The 24,825-nt window shown below is 40.2% G+C and overlaps 1 protein-coding gene across 5 annotated transcripts; it reads right to left on the bottom strand.

Annotated features, from left to right (window-relative positions):
- Positions 1-976: 976 nt before the first annotated feature.
- GABPB1 (GA binding protein transcription factor subunit beta 1) lies at positions 977-21,638 on the bottom strand. 5 transcript variants are annotated; one of them, XM_033070947.1, is made up of 9 exons: positions 21,588-21,638; positions 14,873-14,980; positions 13,918-14,085; positions 13,274-13,468; positions 11,206-11,317; positions 10,715-10,828; positions 8,860-9,045; positions 7,467-7,582; positions 977-2,766 (listed from the first exon to the last, which is right to left on the bottom strand). In XM_033070947.1, the coding sequence occupies exons 2-9, from the start codon at positions 14,978-14,980 to the stop codon at positions 2,614-2,616; spliced, it is 1,152 nt and encodes a 383-aa protein (XP_032926838.1). In that variant the 5' UTR covers positions 21,588-21,638; the 3' UTR covers positions 977-2,613. The 5 variants fall into 5 exon arrangements, with proteins under 5 accessions (XP_032926838.1, XP_032926837.1, XP_032926839.1 ...); XM_033070946.1 differs by lacking the exon at positions 21,588-21,638 and adding an exon at positions 21,356-21,438; XM_033070948.1 differs by lacking the exon at positions 21,588-21,638 and adding an exon at positions 21,292-21,312.
- Between the last annotated feature and the right edge of the window lie 3,187 nt (positions 21,639-24,825).

Below are 24,825 nucleotides of genomic sequence, written 5' to 3'. Positions count from 1 at the left end.
TAAACTATATAATAAATATTTTATGTAACATATACCCTACACTTTAGCTCAAAGGTGATGGTTTCATTGGGTTGATCTCTTGTTCTGTGCAGCAGAGAACAAACAGCAGGTCCTGTTCAGAACTAAAATAAAATAGCTGATCATGGATTACAGGTAGGGTAAATATTGCGGGTGATAAATAAGGTTTTGTTATAGCTAGGCTGCACCAGAAGGGTTTTGTTATGGACAATGAGGAATAGAATATTTGCTCACAGGAAACAGAATGAATAGAAAAGGTTCATTTCATTGTTTGCTGCCAACATCTGCTGTCACAACCGTGGGAAACTCTCCACTTGGATGTGAACGTTGCCACTATCACCACTCAAACATTGCCACTCTTATCGTTATTAAGAAATCACAGAGATTACACTGTTGTTAAATTTGTGGGATGTGAGGACACAAACATTATTTTGATCACAAAACAATTCATTGGAGCAATGCCTAAGCAGCACATTTTCCTTGACTAACTGGTTCCTCAATCTGCTAGTGACATAATGGATAGCTCCTGAAAAAATCCCTGAAACAGAGCAATTTCCAGTTAACCACTGCACAAGGTTTTCTTCAAGTCCTACTAGCACGATGACGTCCTTGAAAATAATTCTTCTAAAACCCACCACCATAGATTTCCAATTTTTATCTTTTGATTATTTTTAGATCAAATTCGCCAATCAAAATCAAATTTGCCAAACATGTAACAACATGAAGATACTCAGAATTTTTCGTAACTGGCAAATCTATAAACCCAAGTCAAATTTTGACCAGTTTGACAAAGTTTTGTACAGTACAATGCAATTCTTTCCCCATTCCTCCCTCCTACCATTTAAAGTCATTCTAGACCCAAAACTTTTTTTTTCATGTTTTTCCAGATGCCTAACACAGAACAGCTTTGACCTTCTCATTCACACACAAACCAATTGAATTGATTCTACACTATGTATATGTGGAAAAGATATTTAATTGTAAAATAGAAAAAGTAGGCCAGAGTACAGTTTTAAGGGTAATTCTTCCGTGTACAGTATAGATAAACCAGACCTTTTGCTTAACTTTATATAAACAATTCCATAAAAGCAGTGAACATGGAACAACAAAGCAAAGCACAAAGAGTTTTTTATCTTACAAAAAAAACGGATCTGCACAGTAGTTCAAAATTTAATGTAACACAGCACTGAACAATCTTAAGGCAGCTCAGTCTAAGCACAGGACTAGAAGCCAGGAACTCCTGAGATCCATTCTCAGGTGACCACAGGTTCACACGGTGTTAAGCCAGTCATTTCACACTCCCTCGTGTTGCACTTAAACCAGTTCTAAAACTGAGACAGTAACACTCACTTACCTGCCACAGGCAGTGCAGTAAGGGTTCTTTAACAGATTTTACAATGCTCTGAAGATGTAACGTGCCATATAAATTTTAAGCATAATAGATCACTGCACAGACACACACAAACACAGTATCACGGTGAGGAACGATGATGCTGGGTAGGAAGAGCATCACTACAACATAAAAAAAATTATTTGTCCAATTGCGTAATTAAAATGCAAAAGTCCGTTAAAAAATGCATCACTGAAGTGATTTCAAGGCTATTGGGGAACAGAGAGCAATAGGGATATTCTAAAATAGCTACCATTTGTGTTCCAGTGGAGACCTTCTCTTCTAGTCATTACTGAACTTTAAAATGTTTGTACAGGAAAACTGTAAGACACACAAAGTGAAGTTTCAATGCCTCCACTACCAAATTTTGCCTCTTAATATGTAAATTAAGATACTTTTTTGTTCTTCTTAATTACAAATTACATTCTTCCAAGAAATATACCATCCACAATAAAACTGGCTGCTAGCTTACTTCAAATGACCTATAGGCTAAACATTTTTCTCATAATTTTTCTCATCTTTGCTGAAAAATACCTATGCAAGATGTATGTGTAGAAATTATAAAAACATGCAGCATATGTACAAACTGAAAAGTTTAAAAAATATTAGCTTCATATACATGTAAATCTACTTGGATATATCTGAAATTAAATACAAAAATTTCACCACCTAAAATAAAAAAAAAACCAAAAATGGTTTTCAGAGAATCTGAGACAACTACTTAAAGCTGTACAAAGATTTCCACCTGGAAATGTCTTATTCAGGGAAGTTGAGTTGTTATCATGTAGAAATAACTGTTAATTCATTTTGTCACATAATCAAATTTCAAATTGTCAGCTTAAATCAACATCACCCTTAAAACTGTTCTGTTTTTCAGAAGTTAGATTCATACTAAAATCAAAAATTTCACAAAAACATTGGCTTTTCATGTTTCTGGATCCCTTCAAAAAGATTTATCAACTCATTTTGAAACTGTAAAAAAACCAACTATTTACAGTATTTCATTTTAAATACTTTTCACAATTTCTAAATTCAGAGTTTTTATGTTACAAGAAATTAATCAGAGCTCACGGCTTAAGTCCAGTTATCAACTTGTAGCATCTTCTCTATCATGAAATCCCATGGCTGTACCTATATAGTGTACAGTTCAAGATTGTACTGCAGGTTTTTGAAAGTAACAGGCTTTGCAGTGTGTTCATTTTTTATTAAACAGCTTCTTTATTAGTCTGGAGGCGGTTCATTGCCTCTAACTTCTGCCGATAGGCCTCTGCTTCTTGTTCCTTCTTTAGAAGCTGCTGACGGTATTTTTGTGCTTCTCTGTTTGCCTCATCCAGCTGTTTCTGAAGAGTTTCTCTTTCCTATTAGAAACAGAACCAGCAATATTTTGTCAAATAAGCATCAAACACAAGCTAAAGTGGTAAATACTTTTCCTTTACATGCAGTTCAAGTGTTAGGGTATCATGGAGAAGCTGTTCAGTTCTCACTCAGGCAAACCTGTATGAATGCAGCTGTGTAAATTAGACCCCAATTATCAACCAGCCAACTCCTCACACAGGGCTGGAAGTGTGGAGACAGCAAACCTGTGTCTACTGAGCTGCAAAGGTACCACACAAGTCTTCACCAAAAAAGAATTAAATTTAAAAAGTGGAAGCACGGTAATTAAACACTAACAGAATATATTTACATTTCTCCAATCATTCAATCTAACAGGCTTGTCCTTGCTGCTGTATTTCTAATCATACAGTAAAAATGACAAAATGCTGCCTATCAGCCATCTGCACTGGAGAGTGTCAGCTGCCCACTGACCAAAGCATAAACCTGTTTCTAAACAAGGATTGATACTCTGCAATCCAGAAGTCTAATTACATCCCCAAGGACATCTTTATGAATTAACAGGCAATTAGCCAGATAAGCTTTTTTCCTTTTAAAAGCAGCTAGTAAAGAAATCCTGCATACAAGTTTGTTGGGGGTGGATATAAAATGGTTTCCAAAGCAAAATGACATGGGAAATGCCACTTCCTCTGAAGCTGCCTTAGGAACTAAAGAGAATACATTTCAATCTCCAGTGATGTAGGTACTGTCCTTTTGTCTGATGTTGCTCTGAGCCCCCAATTGAAAAAGCAATTTGGTTGGGAAATAGTTTTGTTTTGATCAAATATTCAATCAAATACCATTTCATTGAAGTGCATCATACTTTTATGAGTAAGGTAATACTGCATTGAAAATCATTCTTTCCACTGCAGTTGTTAAGTAGGAACAGCAAGGAAGGCTGCCAGAGAAGCAAGCCATCTCCCAGAAAAACAACTTATCAAAAAAACAAGGTCCAGTGAAAGGAAGTTGTCTTTTCACCATATTCCCATCCCAGCAGTTCAATACCACATTCCCATTTAATACCTCTAACAGCTGTTAGAAGTTTCAGTTCCCCACACCCCATAAGAGCGTCCCTATTCTTCACCTCTGATGCACTCACATATTTTCATGGGCAGAAAAATACAAAACACTCTGCCTCCCTTCTACTTGCTACTGTTCTCAGTACTTCTCACAGTCACATTTAGCAGTCACATGTCAGCTGAACGTGCTGAAATACAATGACAGAGGTGGTCAGATCATTGCTAACAGCAGCACCTGAACAGCAAAAATAACAAGTGAAGGAGATGTTATTAACAGGATATAAAGAGACTAGCTAGAGCACAGAACAAACTCCAGTAAGTGCAACTTGATTTTCCAAGGGGCTTTAAGAGCTTAAGGCAGCAGGCTAAGGTTTGCTCCATTTGGAGCACATGCTAATAAAATGGGAGCTCATTTGATTTTGCTTACTTATTTGTAAAGGAAGTTCAGCTTCCACCTCTGAAAATTTGGATTCTGTTTTTAAGGCAACTTTATGGATGGTCAGCCCATGTAGCAACTATCCTGACAGATGCCAAATGAACAGCAGAGCCTACACCTCAGAGAATCTGAAACACACCAATGATCCTGCAGCACCAGCCCAGCCCAAAAATACTGCTATTTCCAAAAGTTATCTTTGCAGTATGAGGGGACCAACACCTTATATAAAACAGCCTCATGGATTACAGCTTTGGCAAACAGAGCTACAAGACAATTTCCAAGGAATCAGTCAAAACAGTTGATCCTTCCACATGTAGAAAATAGCCTTTCCTTCTTGAGACGGGATGTACTGAGCTGGGCATTATCTATCCCATGAACTGGTCTCATAAAAACCATCAAAAACCTAATACTGTCAAGAAGCAAAGCTGCTCTATCTACTGGCCTGCATAGAAATAAGAACCACTGGTAGTTCACCGGCAGGAAGTCCTGTGGTGCATTACAAACAGCAAGGGCCTATCCCTGCTATGGAATGTGTGCAAACATTTGGGGATGGAATCACTGCTGTGGAGTGGGGGCACACTGCAAACATTTGGGGATGGAATTGCTGTGGAGTGTGCACACTGCAAACATTTGGAGGAGGGGAGGTACTTGAACAACATTTTAAGACTATTTCCCACAGAAGAGAGAACTAGAACTGTGTAGTGAAAGCAGTACAGCACATTAAGAAAAGGGTAAGAAATAAAGGAAAAAACCCCCAAGTCTCCAAGGCATGGCCAGAAGATAAAACCAGTATCTACTAGACAGCCTAGCAATTCAAAGCACATAGATTAGTCCAGCAGCTAACAGCTGTAGTTTTCAGACTGCCACAGTCCCAACGAACAGAATGAGTTAAGGGGATGAAGCCAACTAGTCTGTGTGACAGTGGAAAGAACCCAGTGCTTCTGGAGGAGCAACACTATCTACTGTGAACTCAATGGTCAAAACTGGCTCTCTAACTTTGACATCTAGAATAGGAAGACCGTATCTCATCTACCATTTTAATCAAACCCAGAAAGTGCTCTTGGGACATTCTTTAGAACACAACCAGAAGTGTTCAAGAGATCTGGAGTCCTTTTGTATCACCCACCCAGACAAAAACCAAATTAGTGCTGTAAAGAAATCTTCCATTTTACCAGGGAATTTTCTTCATTACATGTAACTTCCCACTGACAACAGGAACATCTACAGCTAAAATAACCAACCACTCTTAACACAAGGACACAGAACATGAATCCATGAATATAATTAGTTTACAATTATGATTATTTTTTAGTCTAATCAAATGATTATCCTGATTCTGTGTGTCACCTTTCAAACATGCAACACAGGAGAAACGGTCAAATTAAAGAATTAAAATAAAGGTCACTGTATGTTAATGAATTATGCATGAAAATGAAAAACAGAGTATCTGTGTGACAGGGTTTTTTTGCTGCCATCCCATGTTTAAAATATCAAACTGCTTAGGGAAACTGCTGTCACTCTTCAAAATGAGCTGAAATGTTTTAACTTAACAGACCCAGAACAGAAAATTTAAAAACACCACTACAGCTTTAGCTGTTCCACAGAACTTTCACAGGAGAGTTTGCCACCTCACATGGATAGGGGCATTTTCAACTACAAAATCTTTCAAACTACAGTAAACTGTTCACACATTATGAACTTAAAACAGCTGAAAAAAGCATTCGGCTTGAATCAACTCTTTATAATAAAATAAAGGAATGAAGTAGTGCAAGGCAAAGAAAAACAATAAATGTTTCCTGTATTTCCACATTCTAAAATACTTTTTAAATACTTCAGTGAGGGGAGGCATCCCACTCTCTCCAAATTTAAATATCTACCACTGTCTGTAATGAAGAAATTTTAAGTGAACCAACTTTGTGTGCACTTATTTAATGCCACTGCTACTAAAGTAAGAACTTAAGAACCACAGTAAGAAGTAAGAACTGAGAACCACAACAATTATACCAATTATCTGTAATTAGGAATAGGTCAATTTATCCCTTAACCAATCTGGATTTTTTAAAAACGTATTTAATAGAATTAATAAAATACTTAAGGAAATGTAATTTCCTTTATGAATAATTCAGGCAGATTTTTAAAAGTGTGAACAAAGGAAATACTTTTATTGTAACAGTCATACATCTTAAAAAATGCAGCAAGAAAATTTCAACTGTCAGGATAATCTGTAATGACCACAAAGCTGCAAAGGCCAAAAGTATTTGATGCAACAACTTAGGGACACGGAGAGCAAATGATGAGAGGTGGTAATTATTGTTATTAGACATGGATAACATACAGCACATACTGTACAACAAAAAGTATTCAATGAGGCACAATTTGATAATATGAACAGAAGTTGAAGAATACAACCTTTGATAAATGAAATATGGAATTGACAAAATGAGAACTTACAGTCTAGTCAAAGCAGACAGCAATTTTCATAAACTTTTGACCAAAACTGGTCAGCACAGTTAGAAGTAACAGGAAAAGGAATGAGATGGTTGATCTTTTGTGGCTAGTATAAAAAAAGCTACAATTTTAAACTGAACAGCTATATCCATTTGTCATATAAAAAGGAAAGCACTCTCAAAATTTTTAGGTCTTTTGTAGTATAGTTTTTTAAAAAAAGGATGGCGCAAAGTTGTGTAAAAATAAACTGCTTCAGAATTTAAAAAAATGTGGGGCACTCCACACAGATAAAAATTAACAAACACAGAATCTTACTGTTTCACACTTCCATCAGCAGTTATCTAGATACCATGAATGGAAAGGAAACATTGCTAAAAATGATTTGACAATCAGAAGCATGTGGCTGTAACAGAAAAATGAAGGGTACAGTGCTCTCATTCACCCCTAGCGGAAAGAGTTAAGTCACTTGATAACGTATCAGCACCCAGTTTTAAATACCAGCTAGTGATTTTCAAGAAAAACAAAAAAATGTTTTCATATACTTCAACAAGTGTCACTTTTAAATGCATGATCACAGGATCAAGCAAACAGCCCTCCTATTTTCTTTTTACAACAACTTTGTAAAAGATGAATTTCAGTTACAGGAGAGACTGAACAAGTTAAGCATTTCACACACTTCACTCTGTGGTAACACAGCAATTAACCTTCTGAACAATACAAAAACCATAACCAGATACTCAGTCCTGAACATTGTTCAACACAGATCATGTAATATACTCCTTACTTCTATTTCTGCAGACTCCACACGATTTTCAACAATCTCAATGCACTGTCTCTTCACTGGTGGTTCTTCACTTATTACAGTTTCTTCAGCAATGTCTGTTGCTGGAACTGTTAACACTGAAAACATATTTGTACATGTAAACACATCTACTTTGAACAATATTTGCACTTATAAAACTCATTTAAGCAATTTTACTAACAGCAAAAAATGCAGATACTTCTGCTTGTGAAAACACATCTATATAACAAAGTGCACTGTAAGCTCAGTGAAAATCTACTAAAAACTTCAGGGTTTTTTTGTACGATAGTAAAGAACTTTAAAATTCCTCATTATTGAGGTCTACAGTAATTAGCTCTGGAACATCACTGCCATTTTTCAGAGTAAACAGACATGACAGAGAACTGCAGCAGAGTCACCAATCTGTCAACTCCAACTTCTGTAGCAGACCATTTATATAATGCTGCTTATATAAATACTAAATATAATGTTTCTTAAATAAATACTAAATACAAATCTTACTTTTGTTTTGATTAACACACCTTAAGTAATCTTAAAAATCCATTGTTATTAGCCATGAATAAGAAAAGCAGGGTTCTCAGTAGAGTACTCTAATTCTTCATGCAGCCATCTGACAAATAAACGTGACTGTCACCTCAGTTACAGTCTACACCCACACTCATAATGATAACAAGGTGTACTAGTTCAGGCAGACTGTGAACCAAGCAATTTGCCTCCTGTGTACAACTCTTCAAGCTTCACACTGGGAGTCCCCATGAAGAAATCACAAAAGGGATAATTTTTATCTAAATAGTGGCAGAGTATCTTTAAAAAAACCCACCCAAAACATATGTTTTCATCACAAAATAGCATTTATGACACTAGCAGCTTCTACAAAGCACACATGGCCCAAAGGCATGTAAGACCTGACATTTGTCAGATCAGTGTGTCAGCATACTGACATTCCATTGGACTTGCACAGGTTGCTTCATGCATCAGATTTCTAAATCCAAGCCTCACCTCCCCATTGTACTTTCAGCAAGGCAACAGTGCAAGAATTAGAACAAGGTTTTTGTTTTACTCCATCTTCTAGTTTTTGTAATGAGCTAGTACAAATCAAACTTACTGAAGGCAAAGTAAGTAATTATCACTTTTCTCTTAAATGTCCCATGTCTCCTCCATAGTTTAGTAAATAGAAGAGTTACTCTTTCCCAAAGCAGAGGCTCAGCTGATGTGTTAACCCACTGAACTGCAGAGGCTTGTGTCTGAGCATTCCCTAATATAAGAATTCATAGACACACACAAAATGGTCCGAGCTATTTGCACCTAAAAAGTCAATAACGCTACTGCAGTTAAAACAGTTCCTCAAGCTGGAATCATACAAGTGTGCACTCACCTTGCTGCCCATCTGGCATGGTCACAATGATGGGCTGCCCTATCCCACTGGTTGGAATGGAATGCAGGTTGCCCAGCTGAATGCCGTCCGTAACTATGGTAATGACCTGCTGACCTCCAGAACTGACCACTTGCTGAATGGCCCCATCCACGGATTCTGCAGTCACAACTTCCTCTGTGGCCACAACTAGCAACAGATTAGTAAAGCAATTAAGTCAATTTACAAATGAAGATTTTATGATTTCAATTGCATTTTGGTACAGCTGAGAAAAAACTTCTTCCATGGTTTTCAAAACTTGACCCCCCTGATGAATACCTTACTATGTATTATATTTTAAATAGAGTCTTTCATCAGGCCAATGTAAAGCACTCACACTTTGACATATACCTGCAACACCATCCTTGCTCAATATAATAATATTGATGTACCCCCCACAAAATTGATGCTTTGGGTTTAGTGTTAACAGGTCAGCAAGAATAGGAGCTGCTTTTAAGAACACAAAGAACTTTTGCATTGTACACAAGCTGGACTAAGTTACACTAATACCAGAATTTAAAAAAAAAATTAAACTTTAAATACTACCTTGAAGCTACTTCTCAATGGCTTGCCACTGTACCTCAGGACTCAGCCCAGATTTCTCTACTTAATATAATGTTTTCAAGATGGTAACAGACTAAAGGACCCCAAGAGAATCTTAAAAGTTTTGTCTGTACTCCATGAGTACTTCAAACACAACTTTATTTCTTATACAAAGTATGAAACAAGACTAAAGGAAAAGTTCTGCAGAGCTGACATTTTTCCACATTTGAAGAAGAAAGAAAAAGCTTAGGAAGTAAAACAAACCCTGTATGCATATAATTTTATAGGTAAAAGTGAAAAATTCTAGCTCAACTATCCATTTCAAATTCATGATTCATGAGTATAAAGCAGTGAACTCTCACAGTTCTGTATCACTTGTACAAATGAAGGTAGGACAAGGAAAGCCTGCATTCAGAATTACAGCACATACCCCAGCTTGCATTGTAGGCTGCAAATGGGGGTATTGTGCTACCATCCTTCCTTTTATAAAACAACAAGATGCTGAGGCAAAGAGCAAGATCACTGGTAGCACAATCAAGGAAATTCAAGAACACTAGCTCTGTATTTTATTTTCAATTTGCCAGGGTAAAAGCAAAGCCTTTGATTTAAATAACAGATATTAGAGTGTTCTCTATCTACAGAGATGAAATTAAAACCCTATAGACTGTGTTGTGATGTTCAAGATGACAGAAGGTAAATAAAACTCTGAAGCTTTCATCTTTTAAGTTAATTACAATATAACACAGAAAAATCACTCTGTAATTGAAATAATGACTGTAGACATTGTCTCCTGAAGATCATTATGTTTAGAGATTACTGTCCTATAACACTGCTTAAATATTCCCAGAGATTCATTCAGGAAACCAAAGCAGCTCCCATGAATAAGTGGTGCTGTATTGAACTTGATTTGGCTTCCATGTAAGATTTGGCTTCCCAGCAGTAAGAAAGACCACTGTCACAAAAAAGTACAAATTGTAAGTGCCAGCACTAGGTGCTGAGGCAAACAGCTCTGATTCTTTCAGTGTCAAACTCAAGTGCTGGGTTTTAGTTCTGGAAGGAAACATTGCTAGAACTTCTTCAAACTATGAAAGAAAAGGGAAGATTTTGTCTTAAGAGAAAATAGTCCCATAAATATGGTCATTATTCCTTCCTTGCTCTCCTTCTATATCTACACCCATAGAATCACCATTTACCACACTACTACATGTGCTGAAGGAAACTTGTAGTTGTGTACTTTAAATTTAATAAATTAGTTTAAATGACTTAGCTTTCTAACCTGGTGTTTCTGAAGAATTAGACAGTGGAGCTGATGCTTCTGCTAAAGCTGCCAACGTAGCTAATACTGATGTTGATGAATTTCCAAACTGTACAGCAGACACTCCTGTTTCATCTAGAAGGATGGAAAAAAAATAGCTGATTAATTTAACACCAGCAAAGTCCCTTTTTCTATTTTTATTGCACTGAAATTCTAGTACACACTCCATTTTCAGCAGCATTCTGCTGAACAGAAGTGCTATTCTGAAGTGAAGTTTGTTAAGTAAATAGAACTTCTGATAGTTCACGTCTGAAGATTGTTGTTTTAGGTACGTACATACTTACAGCACACAAAAAACACCGACGAGGAACATGGTAACTATTCTTACCACTTTTTTTCCTCAAACCTTTTCACTAAAAGGTGAAAATCAGTGAAAGTATAAAATCCCAGTAGCCATCCTTGAAGCATCTAAATACCTGTTCTATTGGATGTATTTGCAGAAGATACCAGACCTGTTAGGTTCACCACCCCTCCAGGTCCAATGATGAACTGCGGCGTGGCTGCGTGTATCGTCACAGTGTCTGGGCTCTCAGGATTCGTATTGATTTGGTTCTGCATTGCAATCTGGGACACAAAGGGAACAACATCATTCCCACTGTAGGTATAAAAGAATTGTTAACCTTGTAGAAGAGCTACAACTCCTGCACACTTCACACAAACAAGGAGGATCTCCCTCATTATACTCATGCAATACACATACACTGTGTCCTATTTCTAAGCACAGTAATTTCACGATTATAAGCCACACCTGATTATAAGATGCACGTCCGGGTGTCGACAACTGCCTTGGGTTACAATACAGTGTGATAAAAATTCTATCACCATCTGTTGAGGGTGGGGGCAGTGATCCTTATCTCCATGGGAGATATTCTGCTAATGGGCCATCCATTGAAACCAGGTAAGGCATTGTTCTTTATCTTTTCATAACCCATTCTTCCTCCAGCGAGTCATTTTCTGCTAATGGCCATTGAGTCCCACTGTGTGACTGATAAAATTATTTCATCCCATTGGAAGTTGCTCCAGCCAGGGGGAACAGCCCAACATTTCTTACCAAGATAAAAACAGAGGTTTTGGGACACTAAGGTATCCCCTTTCTCCACTGGACTCCAGAGGAAAACCGGATTTCTCCACATCACCACTGGAGCTCCGGAGGGAAACTGCACCTTGTACAGGAGCACTGCTCCAACTGAGCCACATCTGTCACTGCAGGAGGATGCAGCCACCATGGAATGGGACTGCTGCCAACACCCTGCCTGACGGGTGTCAGGTTGTACTCTGACTTTGTCAGGGTTTGGAGTTTGTTTCTTTGTAGTACTGTATTTCTATTTTAATTTCCCTAGTAAAGAACTGTTATTCCTAATTGCCATATCTTTGCCTGAAAGTCCCTTGATTTCAAAATTACAATAATTTGGAGGGAGGGGGTTTACATTCTCCATTTCAAAGAGAAGCTCCTGCCTTTCTCAGCAGATACCTGTCCTCCAAACTAAAACAGCAACTTTTCATTCTTTGTCCATGTATAAGCTGCACCTGATTATAAGCCACACTTTGGGTTCGGACCAAAATTTTAGTCAAAATGGTGCGGCTTGTAATCGCAAAATTACTGTACACAGGAAACTTCTTTTTTGTTGAAATCTAAAGATGTTGGAGTGAAAGAGTTTAACAACACACCACTACTTCTCTCTACCAGTTATTATAACAGGACAAGGTTCTTTTGCAGATATGCAAGCTCACTTATCTCAAAGAGAAGTCTGAAGAACTAAGACTGCTAGGGCAGATACAAGTAATGAAAAGCTACTCTGAAAGCTTTGCAGTTGCCATGAAATGCACGTGGCAGTTTTTTTACCTTTCTATTAATTATTACTAACTTCTGTTTACTGCACCCTTTGTGCAATCAGGAGGAGGCTAAAGCAACACATCAGAAGTTCAGACATTTAAAGACACAGGGAAGCTAAAGATTCATATAGCAGGAAAATGATATTTTTCATTTGCTTTGAATTCTTTCCTCAGTAATACTTGTCACTTAATTTGCCTTTAACAACACTATTGAACAGTGAGCACACATTTCCATGGAATTATCTATTATAATCAGCTCTTCAACAATTCAAACTTAGCTTTTCTAATTCTGGAAAAAATGGCATTTCTTCTCTCCTGTCTGAACTCCAACTGTTAGGAAACTAATATCCATATATGAAGCTAACTGAATACTAGGGGATAGTTAAAATATACTGTCAGAGAAGGGAGTTATTTCTTCACATCTCAGTTGCAAAGAGTCCACCTATCTCTGTGTGTTACATCACTCAAATTTAAGAAAATAAGGAATACTTATACTTGACTTTGGAGGTGGTGAAAATGTTCTTTGACTGAGTAATGTTTACTAACATTAACCTCATTTCATATAATGATTGGAGAATGGCATTATCAATATATGGTGTCACAGCTGGTACAGTAAAAGCTTAGTTTGTGACATGTGTAATCAAGTACTTTGCTGTAAGTTATTTAACATGAGGAATTTAAAGTTACCTGTAATATTTCTGCAATGTCTTCATTTCCATTGTCCACTGCAATATCTAATGCCGTTTTGCAAAATTTACTCTGAGCATGAACATCTGCTCCATACTTTATCAAGAGTTCTACAACTTCTTGGTGGTGATGTTCAGTAGCCCAGTGAAGTGCAGTCATTTTGAGCATGTCCTTCGCATTGACATCAGCACCATGCTACAAACAAGATCATTGCTTATGTCATTAGAAATACCTTCATTAAATAATGCTGGTCACAGAATAAAGCCCAAAATTGTCTTTCTCCATGAGAAATGCCTTGTTAGCTTACATTTACACATTTATTAAAAGTAATCCAATCTATCTACCAAACACATCATTTACCTCAAAAGGATTACAGATTCCCTAAAGCACATGTTATTTCTAAAATCTGTTACCAAATGCAATATCCAATTAGGGAGTATTCTTATTTTGAAACAGCAGTAAATAATTCACCTGAAACCATGGTGATTTTAATGTAAAATAAATTACAGTTCAATTGGAAAACAAAGCTCTCAATGCACACAGTTTAAATATTTATAAAATTTCATGACTAAAAGCAAATTGCAAATATCTGATCATAAACCATCGCAATAACCTCACTTCAGACTTGTTACAGCAGTTCCTACCTTAAGTAAGACTTCTACTATGCTGGCATGGCCTTCTGATGCTGCCATATGTAATGGAGTTCTGTCCACTTTGGTTCTGGCATCCCGACTCACACCTGCTCGCAGCAACACTTCCGTGGTGGAGTAGTGTCCATACTGTGCTGCTAGATGAAGTGGAGATGTTCCCAACTGTAATGGAACACAAAACATGCACCTCTAAAAGATGTCAGCACTAAGCATTTCTTATTCTGAAGCTACCAAACCCAGGTGTCAAGCCACCACTTCAAAGCCATTTTCCCTTGCAGTCTCAAGGAGAGAAGCTGTTGTGGCTTTTATAGAATATGAATGGGGGAGGGAAGTCTGTTGTTGCTTTATTTTTGCTCTGTTTTTTTCTATCTTTTTGACGTGTAACATTTCAAGGGGCCTAACCCCATTTTTAGTGTTGGCCAACAGGGACCTTTGGAAGTCAATTAAGTGCAATCTCCTGCTCAAAACAGAGTTAATTTGAAGGCTAGGTCACTAAGCAGATTAAGGCTCTTAAGAGCTTGTAAATGCCCTAGGAATTTTGGATACCTGACCTCTCTCTAAAACCTATTCAAAAGTCAGCACCTCCAAAAGAAAACTCAGTACCGCTGTATCAGGGAACTCTCAGCTGCCCATATTAGGTAGTTAGGACTGGTTTCATAATTCAGATCTCTTACTATACTAAATGCATAAACACAATAACTAGGAGGATGATTGCTACTTTTTCCCATTAACCATTCCACACCAGAATGAGCTCATTCAGAGCTAAAATTAGTAAGAGGTCATATGAAGAAGCAGACAATTTTAATTTTGAATTAAACATTAGATGATGTGAATGCAGAAGTCCAAAAAGAACTATAATATAAATGCTAAATTGTTAAGAAAAGTATTTCTTTCTTCAGATGGGAAAATTAAGATGATTTACATTGTCCACTGCAGAAGTTTTCATTACCCAGTCTGTGGTAAAAGGTGCTCCATTTGCCATCAAAATGCGAACTTCATCATCTTGACCTGCTCGTGCAGCTTCTAAAAGTTTCTTTCCCAAATCTACTAGTGACATCTAGTGAAGAACATAAAGGAATATAAAGACAAAATAATAACATTAACACTACTTTAAATACATACATGTTGCCTTTATTTTTTTTTAATTATTAGTTCTGAACTACTCTGAAGAGTTCAGAAACTGGAGTTGGTATTTTAACCATAAAAATAAGTTTTATTGATTGCAATAAGCAGTCTGATTTTAGAATTACTTTTGCCAGCCAAACAGAACTGATACTGGTGTGAAGATTTCAGTATTATGATGCTGTAACCACTGTAGCTGTAAAGTTAAACAAAATTTAAACTGAACTGGATGCACATTTCTTATAGCAGAAGGTGGTTTCAAAGCTCTCACCTGATCCTGCAACCTTCTGCAGCTTTGTCCAGCTTTCAAACAGTGTTTCATTGAGGCTGCTATGTCATGCACCCAAAGGCACTACATCCACTTATCCCAAATGCCTAATGTACTTAGGAGATACCACTATGTAAATGCACTGAAATAGATATGAAACACAACACCTTTCTGCATCTTGTCTATCACTATTTTTGTTCACCCTAAAATATAATTTCTGTACCCCCAGATGCAAAACGACACAATAAGCATATTATTGAAGTAAAATCTTTGCCTGAAAACAAATATTACTACCTGCTTTAACTGTCTACTCTTAGTAAAGACATGTGAAGTGCAAAGTTTTGAGACATGACTGAGATACTAGCTGAAAAACTTTCACATCATGTTTGGATAACGTCCCTTTTACACCAAGGTTCCATATAATACTTGCAATAATATATGTAGACAAATTACACCTGTTTCTGTTGCATCAAAGATTTGCTAGAAACAACTTTTTAAACTCATCCCATTTCATACTTGCTATTAAATTTGTTCAGTAAAGAAAACTAGAACTAAACCATAACTTACACTACTTACTAAAATATACTACTACTAACATTTCAGTATACCTATAGCTATGTTTTCCACTACCAGGATGCTAAAAATGGAATTGCTTTCATCAGTTTAGTTTCCAGTCACTAACAAAGTTAAGCCTGTATTACTAATAACAGCAGTTGTGAGGCCATGCAGCCAATGTCCTACACAAAGTGAAGAGTATACCAGTCCAGGAAAGAAATCCTTTTAAACATACAAATCAATCACAAAAAAAAAAAAATCTTTAGAAATTTCTCTGTACCTGACTCAACTGGCACATTGCTCAATAAACTGGAAGCTGTTGACTTTGGAAGAAACTAGAAAAGAGAGCCAAATACTGCAAATGCAGAACTGAACACCTATCAGCAGGACTGTGACCCAGAGCAGATGACCTCTGTCTACAGAACTGACTGCAGGAAGCAAAATCCCTGTCACCAAAATACTCCATTTGTGTTCAACCCTCTGGTACATGTGAACACACTGATTTGTCTCCAGCCGGAAAAGGGAAGAGAGGCAGGAAGGTGGCAGGACAGGAAAAATACTGACAATGGGAAAAGGAAGGAAAAAAGGAATACAGTCAGATGCAGGGAAGGGACAACTGCTGTCTCTCTTCTATAAAGAGAGAAAGAGAAAAGCTAGGAAAGATCCTAAGGAATGGAATAAGAGAAAATCTGTCACACCCATTGAAGAGAAATACTAGAAGTAACAATACCAAACAAAAGGCAAGAGATGGCACTTGGCAAGTGCAGCAGTGAAATGAAGGAATAGAGCACTCCTTTTATAAGTGCTTTTTTCCACCCCCAGTGGGGATTGCAAGTTAAGGAGGAAAAGTACACTCAGAGACCTGCATTCTTTTTCTGGTGGTCTAACACCACCACATCAAGGCCCTCAGAAGCAAAGGAAAGTTGGAACTTAATACAAAATATTGAGGTTACATTTTCCTTATATTTATTTTTTGTTTAAACTGCAGTGCAGCAAAGGAACTAATAAAATCTCATTTTGGAATTGCAGAATAATTAAGGCTGAAAGGGACCTTTTTAGGTTACCTAGTTCAATATCCCAGTCAGAGCTGGCCCAGGGCTCAGTCCTATTGAGTTTTGAATGTCTCTCTACAGATGAACATCCAACCACTTTTTCAGCCTCGTTCCAGTTTTCAGCCTCATGGAAGCACTGCCTTCAGTGTATGCCCATCTTCCTCCACTAACTAAAAAGACACTCATGATACCAAGCTTGTACTTGATGTCTGTAAAACTGAAATAGGTGAATTAAATTAGTCTATCCATTTAACAGCCTATTCAGAACCCTCTGCCCACATCTATATACTGCAAATGAACTGCAAAGTTGTTATGAAAACCCTATGCAGCAAAAGTCAAGCCACCCTCCCAGAAAAATCAATTAAGATGGCCTGCAAAACTCCCAGGAGATGTTAGGGACAAACTTCAGATCAACCTTTTCAGAGCCTCCCTGAACTTCCTGAATTACTGTGGAGCACAGTCAATGAAAGCACACCAGTTCTCTTCTCAATGTAAAACTAAATAGCTTTATATTACACTTGATAAAAAATGTCCTAATCAAGAAAAAAACAAACCTTTCATTACCACATATTCCTTACATCAACCAACACTCTCTTATTTGATATAAAGTGTTTGCATTTTAAACTAGCACAAAGCATCATACAGGTTGGTATATAATGACATGCAGGTTGGCCTTGTAATGAAGAATTTTAATTTCAGTTAAAAGAGAAAAGAATTAAGTTTCAGTTTCACGGGGTACTTGGAAGCATGCTTGGGCCATCTAGTGGAAAAAAGAAAAAAACCCAGCAAATTTCAGCTGTTCAACTAAAATAACAAAAACCCCATTAAACGTCACTAATGCACTAACAGCAGCAAATGAAAAGGCATTTCCAACAAAACTCATGCATGTTAAGTGACTTTAACCAACGAATACTAGCACTCACAAAATTTCTGAAGAGCAGTCAGCCCAAAGCTGATTTCCACTCATCAGCCCATTCCAAGGATGGGTACTGTAAGAAAGCCCTGAGTAACAACACACCAAACTTCCCCTATACCCGTGCACAGTACTGGGACACAGCCAGAAGGGTCTGAGAGTCACAGCCTCCCATCCTAAAAAACCTTTCCAGCTGCTGTCTCCAGATCACTCAGTAACACTACTACAGTGCAGTGATACTATCACAAGCAAGATCCAATCATACATTTAAAATTGAAATGAGATTGCTATTTCAAAGAGCACTCTGCTGCTACTCCACAGTGTTAAAATCAACTCTGCTGAGCAGTGTTAGAGGGTTCTCTTCACTGTGTCATTTCCATCAAGCTCTGCTAGCATGACAGCTGTGTAACACTTTGCATGAGGACTTTTTCTGAGAATAAAAACATCACTGGCTCTGAAATAAAGGCTTGAGACTGTTGGAGTAATTCTTATGGCAATGTGATAATGTTTCCAGACTTCTAAGAGCTCCTACACAATTGTGTGAAGAGAGGGTTTTGTCTACAACTGAGTAAATAGGGAAGAGCTTCTGCTTGGTTTAGACTTCTCTGGATTAATCACCTCCTGAACTTCCCCATACTGCAACGAATTTGCACAGTATCATTAGCCAGATGCCACAATTAACTGGCAATTTAAAATAACATCAAATTATTATTTCTATTTTACTTATGTTCAAAAGACAATTATACTACTTTTTCACATCCATCTGAGATTTAGGTTTTTATACACTCTATGAAACTCTGAAGATCACACTGTTACCAGAAGGGCATAGAGGAGCACTCAACAGGAGTTTAGGCGGCACTGTGTGCGAATTAGGCTCCATGGGAAGCAAGTGGAGCTAAAAACCTGGCAACTTGGTATGCCTGGGCTACCACACCACAGTCTACAGAGAAGAGAGAAGCAGTTTGCAGTCCAAATTAAAATTAAGTTTGGCTTAAAATGGTGCAGCATCTCTCAGACTGGTGTTCTGCCCCCAGAACCCAGACCTGTTCCTCTTCTATCACTGCAGTGCTGAGCTGCACTGGTCAAGATCACCAGGCACAAAACAGCTGTTGCAGAACATCTGCAGCATGGAGATCTCCCAGCCCACTGTTTGTGCCAAGGTGCACTCCTGAAAGACATCCTTACTCTAGAGCAGCATGGACTGCAAAAGTGCCACTCACCCAAAGTACCCGAATCAATACACACCACACCTCTGATAAGGATTTGCAATCACTAAGTTTCATTAAAGGCTCCTTAAACCCTTTCCCCTGCTCAAGTGACAGATGGCAGAATTGCACCTAGAAGATGCCTGGAGTCCTATCATTTCTCACAGCCATTACATCTGGAAAAAGAATGCCCTTTCAGAATGTCTTTTTCTTTCCACTACTTAAGAAAAAAACAATGTAACCTGCTTCATCAGACCTGACCCTCTCAAATGCTACCACCCTACCTATTTCAACATCTCACAGTATTGCTAGAAATTCAGAATAGCCATTTCTGGCTAATTTTATGTGCCTGTCCGTATCAAAGTCAATATTTTGAAGTACAGCAGAGTAGTTGAACACTTTGGCATCATTTTAATGTACATATCAATTAGCAGTACATAGGATAAACTCAGAAAGTTCCTATCGGGTTTCCTATGTGAATCAAACATCTTTTAATAATGATTTCACAAGCAATACTTAAAACCTTAATATAAACATTATAGACTTTGACTGCTGAATTTCTATTGTGATAGTGAACATTACACTAATACATTAATTGCAGTCAGCTTTCATTCCAGTGCTTTCAGCTTTCCTCTGACTGTTGTATCTGTAATTAAATTCTCTCTAGGTTTGCTTGAACAGCAACATGACCTTCATGTCAGACATGCATCAAATGAAAAATACCTGATCTGAGAAAAGCAAATATTGTTGAATAGCTTAGTGGTAAAGACAGCCAGGCCTGTTATTAATACAGCTCTGTCCTCCTATCAGGCCCACACATTAACTTAAACAAGCACCAATCAACAATGAACTCAATTAAATAACAGAGACTGTAGAAAAGTTTTTTCTCACCAAGGAAAGCAGAGATTCAGCCATTATCTGTAACATCTAAAGAGTGTTATTATGCAACAAGGGTGAACCATTGGCACCAAGATTTGGACTGGCACTGCCAACAAGATACACAGTTTTCACAAATTAATTTGACACTTGATAGCAAAAAGATTAATTTGCAACGGCTGTGATTGACATGAAGAATCCAAAGGCTTGTGATGTAGCCTTTGAACTGTACCATAGCCTTAGGAAGCTGTCTCAGGTTAAGCTTGAAAATACCATCAAATAAAAATCATCCACCTCCTACCTACAACATCTATTTTATCATTAGGAATTTTCCTCGACAGTTTCTATCTGGCACATAGGCCCAAAAAAAAAAACTCGACTAGAAAACAAAGTGTTTTCAGCAAAGAAAGTGGGTCACAAACAAGTATCTCTATTTAGTGTATATCTGCCACATATATTCTTAACCTTACTCACATGGCACACTTACGTTCTCTTACAAATATTTGTGTGTATGCAAAACGCAGCTAACTGCACGGTCTTACTAATAATTCAGAAATAACGAATAACTTAAAATAGGCTGAAGAACTACAGGGTGTGCATTCACAATTGTGAAGCATTCACCGTTAAATCAAAGCCACCTTAGTAAGCAGGTTAAAGGAAAATACACAAATGCCTTAAGAACGACCACAGACGACTTCCTACAGGGGATTTCACAGACGTGTCACCACTGTCCTACCAACGGAAAATACTTTGACTATGTGGGGACAACAGAAAAAAAAAGACAATTCGCACTAACATACAGTATCCCGCTTTTATGCTGCCACCATACGCTTTATTAAGAGTCCAAAGCAAGAGTTACAGACTCCGGGTGAGGGGCACTGCGGAGGGGAAACCGCTCCCTTCCCGCCCGAGCCGCCTCTCCCCAGGGCACCTTTGGCGCCAAGCTCGCGCACGCAGCCCCGCCGCCTCAGGAGCCCGGGCCGCGGCCCCACCGGCCCCCCCGGCCCACGCGGGGCTCGGGACCGTGCCCACGCGGCGCACACCGCGCTGCCCGGCGGAGAAAGCCGCGGGACGAGCCGAGCCCCGCTCTGCCCCTCAGCTCCCGGGTCCCTCGCCGGGCGCGTCGCGCTCGCCCGCGCCCCGCGGGCCGCCCAGGCCGCCGCCGCGGCCCAGCGCGCTGCCCGCGCCCCCCGCGCGGCGGGGTCCCCGGAAGGCCGGCCGGCCGCCCGCTCTCCCCGACAGGAAATCCTGGCTGGGCTGGGCGCTGCGGAGGGAGCCGCGGCGCCGGGTTCCGGGGGAAGTGGAATTATTTTTTACCAGCGAAGAGATCAACTTCCACATCCGGTAACAGGGCCCTATACAAAGGCGCAGACTGACCTGGAAAAGCTTGGCCGGCCCGGGGGGAGTGAGGGAGAGACCAGGCGCGGGGACGGGCCCTTACCGTGCTGCCGGCCCTGCCGCCGCCGCCGCACCGACCCGGGGCTCCGCAGGCCGAGAGCCCCACACGAGAGTCCGCGCCGCGCCCGGCGGAGGGACACGGCGGGCGGAGGGGAGTGGCGCGGCTCCGCGCGGCTCTGCCCCGCCGCGGGCGCGCGGGCGGGCGCGAGGCGGCGCGGGGCGCCCCGGGCGGGCCCGGAGGGGCGCCCGGCACTTACCATGGGCGCGGGAATTACCTTATTAACACAGACATCGAGGGAAAAGGGGCGCGCGGAGGGATACGGCCTCGCCGCTGCACAGCGCGCATGCGCGCCGCCGCGGGGAAAGGCGGGGAAGCGCGGGCTGGAGGGGCCCCGCCATGTTCCGTCCCGCTGCCCGCCCGGCGGGGGCAGGGCCGGCCCGCGCTCTCGGCGGGCCCGGGTGGCCTCCCTAGAGCAGCTTAGGGAATAAGGACAGGGGTCGCTATCCCGGGTTACTCTGTGCCACAGGGTGACGGGGCTTGCGTCTCACGCCTCTTGGCTACTGGGGCTGCGCTTGTGCTCCCAGGTGAGGGTGTACTGTCTGAGCATGGATTTAGCTGCCTTGCTTGTCTGAGGCAGGGCTTTGGAGATAGTCACGGAATCAGTTCGGTTGGAGGAGGCTTCAGAGATCGTAAGAGCCCAACATGTGACACAACGCCACCATGTCAGCTTAGACCATGGCACTGGGTGCCAGGTCCAGTCTTTCCTTCAACACCCCCAGGGACGGTGACTCCACCACCTCCCTGGGCAGCCTTTCCAATGTCTAATCACTCTTTCTGTGAAGAAATTATTAATGTCCAACCTAAACCTTCCCTGGTGCAACTCAAATCTGTCCTCTTGTTCTTGCAATGGTTACCTGGGAGAGACCAACTCCCTCCTATGTGGCCACCGTCTCGTATCTGGGAGTTGTAGAGAGAGATAAAGTCACCCCTGAGCTCCTCCAGGATGAACCCCAGCTCCCTCGGCTGCTCCTCACAGGACTTGCATTCCAGGTCCCTTACCAGCTTCATTGCCCCTCTCTGGACCTGCTCCAGCCCCAAAATGTCCTTGAATTAAGGGTCTGGGAACTGGATTCAGTACCCAAGATGTCACCTCACCAGTTGCAAATACGGGGGAAGCTACGCTTTGGGATCATAGAGATACGACTTGATACGATGACAGCTCCAGAATTGTCTTCAGTCATTGCTCGTCTTTCAGACAGCTCTGGCCATCAGTCCCAGGCTGGTACTAACCTGACAGCCCTGGTCCTGAAATATGTCTCCAGTTTTATTTCAACAGTGCAAAATGGTTGTGCTCACGTTCTCCCCAAAGCTGTTCCAAGTCATACATCTGCTACTGTGAAGCATGGCTCTCATAATTGTCATACATCAGGAAAACATACCAACAACAAAATTCCAGTCTGTTATTTTAGACGTTATGATAGCCACTAGATAATCAGAGGAATACCTGTAATAACATTGTTTACAGAGCCATTCTTATTTGCCTTTGACCTACCTAATGCAGCTTTGTACAAAATACAAATAACAGTATTGGAGTAACCGTTTCTCCTATGTTGTCACCTGTGGACTGGTTTTTCTGGGCCTGCTCAGCCAGAAGGCGGCACTAGAGAACAAATCCAAACAGCTCGGGGCTGCCACTGGTCACCCTGGGCACAGAAACCTTAAATCCAATCTTCAGCACTTTTCTCTCGTTGTTGGCAAAGTGTGTATGTCTCTCAACAAGGATTTAGCATGTCATGTTAGGGCTTTCACTTACGTAGTAGAAGTAGACACAGAAAATGTTACAATGTCCTCACAGGCGTGTGCCAATAAACAGGAAGACTTTGTGGTGTTAGCAGCAGTGCTACAGAAAAGCCAGACTTTCAATATTAATGACAAGCTTTCAGTAGAGGTGAAGAATGCAGTCTGCATTTAGTCCATTAGCACTGTATATCAGTTTTCATTATTATGATCGTAAAATAATCGTGTCTTGATTTTTACAGGATTCACCAAAACTAAATGTAAGAGACACTGGATGTCTGATGTAGACAAGTAAGGATAGCCGGTTTCTATTTTACCCCACTTTTAGAAGATGTAAATTTTTTTAGCTAAATAATCTTATACATTCTACTAAAAAGCACACCAATTTCTACTGTTTAAAATTATTTTCTTTATTTATTTAATACTGCTACACAAGAACATACATGCTGATAGGCAAATGTGTTCCAACCTGAGGCAACCACAGCATGTTATAACGTAATCAACATTATTAGCATGTTTTAACAAGCTCTGAAATGGGGTAAAGCTAATTGCACAGGCAGCTCCTCCCCAACACTTTTCTACATATGGCTGGGGTTTGCACATACAAGCAAGATCAAAGATTGTATCACACATTTTTTTCATATAAGAGAAACAATAAAAGGGATTCTCTGAGTCCAGTTTGGACAGCAGTGAGTATGAGAGTCGTCATTAATTTGTACACATCCCAAACTCTGACATCAGTGGACTTACCCCTTCCATCTTGTCATGACTTCCTGGCATCACCCACCCTGGCTAGAGCACATATAGCAGGTCTGAAAAACATACACACAAGAGCATGGTGTTATTATGTTCAGCTTAGAGTTGTTGGAATCTATTGACTTACTTTGGTATTAACCTTTCTGCACAATATAGAAGACAGCACTGTTCTCTTTTCTCCCAGAACCTTTCACATAACTGATCACCCACACACACCACAAACTACAGAGGAGAAATTGTTTGAGCCTTTCATGTGCCCAGTACCAACCAACATTATTGTACCACTAGGTGCTGTGACACAGTTCAGCTTCCTGGGCAAGAAATCAGAAGTATTTTGGAAGGCTACATGGAGGCAGGCATATCCACATTTTCTAAACTTTCCTGTTCAGACTCCAAGACCTCCCTGTTTTCTAAAGTCACTGATGGAAACTGCTTGAGCTCACAACACATTTCCATTGGCAAAACCGAGTACCTGGCTGAAATGTAGTTGTTGAATCCTCTCGTTCTCCAACCCCGTTAGGGGACAGGCCCTCCAATGGCAACTCCTCCATTTGTGTAAGATCTCCATGGCACGTCTGGCCTCTCCCCTTCTCGCAGCATGACTGTACCAGCACATCCACACACACCTGCCATCCCTGAGGTACGATGCTTGTAGTGACACAAGGTACACAGAAAACACTGTCATCAGCAGAAAACTTGGAGTGTCCCCTATCAATCCAGTTTTCTCTAGACTAAAAATAGGATATTTTTATAAAGAGAGGTGTCTCGCATTACCACACCGGATTGCACGGTGTAGTGAGCCAGTTTAACAGCCCACACAAACGCTGGGATGCCCTACAGAATGTGACAGACCCCAGAGCCCGCTCTCAGTGGCTTGGCCACGATAACCAATTTCCCGGTGCCGAGGCAGGAGCAGGCCCGGCGGGGCAGCAGCCCGCGGAGCCTGGCAGAGCACGGCA

Source organism: Catharus ustulatus, chromosome 12, assembly GCF_009819885.2.
Source record: "Catharus ustulatus isolate bCatUst1 chromosome 12, bCatUst1.pri.v2, whole genome shotgun sequence".
In the NCBI taxonomy this organism is placed as follows: domain Eukaryota; kingdom Metazoa; phylum Chordata; class Aves; order Passeriformes; family Turdidae; genus Catharus; species Catharus ustulatus.
The sequence above is the reverse complement of the archived record's forward strand: the minus strand, read 5'-3'. Positions and strand labels throughout refer to the sequence as shown.

Bases quoted from the DNA above. Each gene is read 5' to 3' on its own strand.
- GABPB1 (XM_033070945.2), bottom strand. From the start codon at position 15,367: ATGAAACACTGTTTGAAAGCTGGACAAAGCTGCAGAAGGTTGCAGGAT. The intron at 11,318-13,273 runs GTAACTTTAAAT...TTTGTGTCCCAG, and splicing joins ACATTGCAGAAATATTACAG to ATTGCAATGCAGAACCAAAT. The intron at 10,829-11,205 runs GTCTGGTATCTT...CCATCCTTCTAG, and splicing joins AGGGGTGGTGAACCTAACAG to ATGAAACAGGAGTGTCTGCT.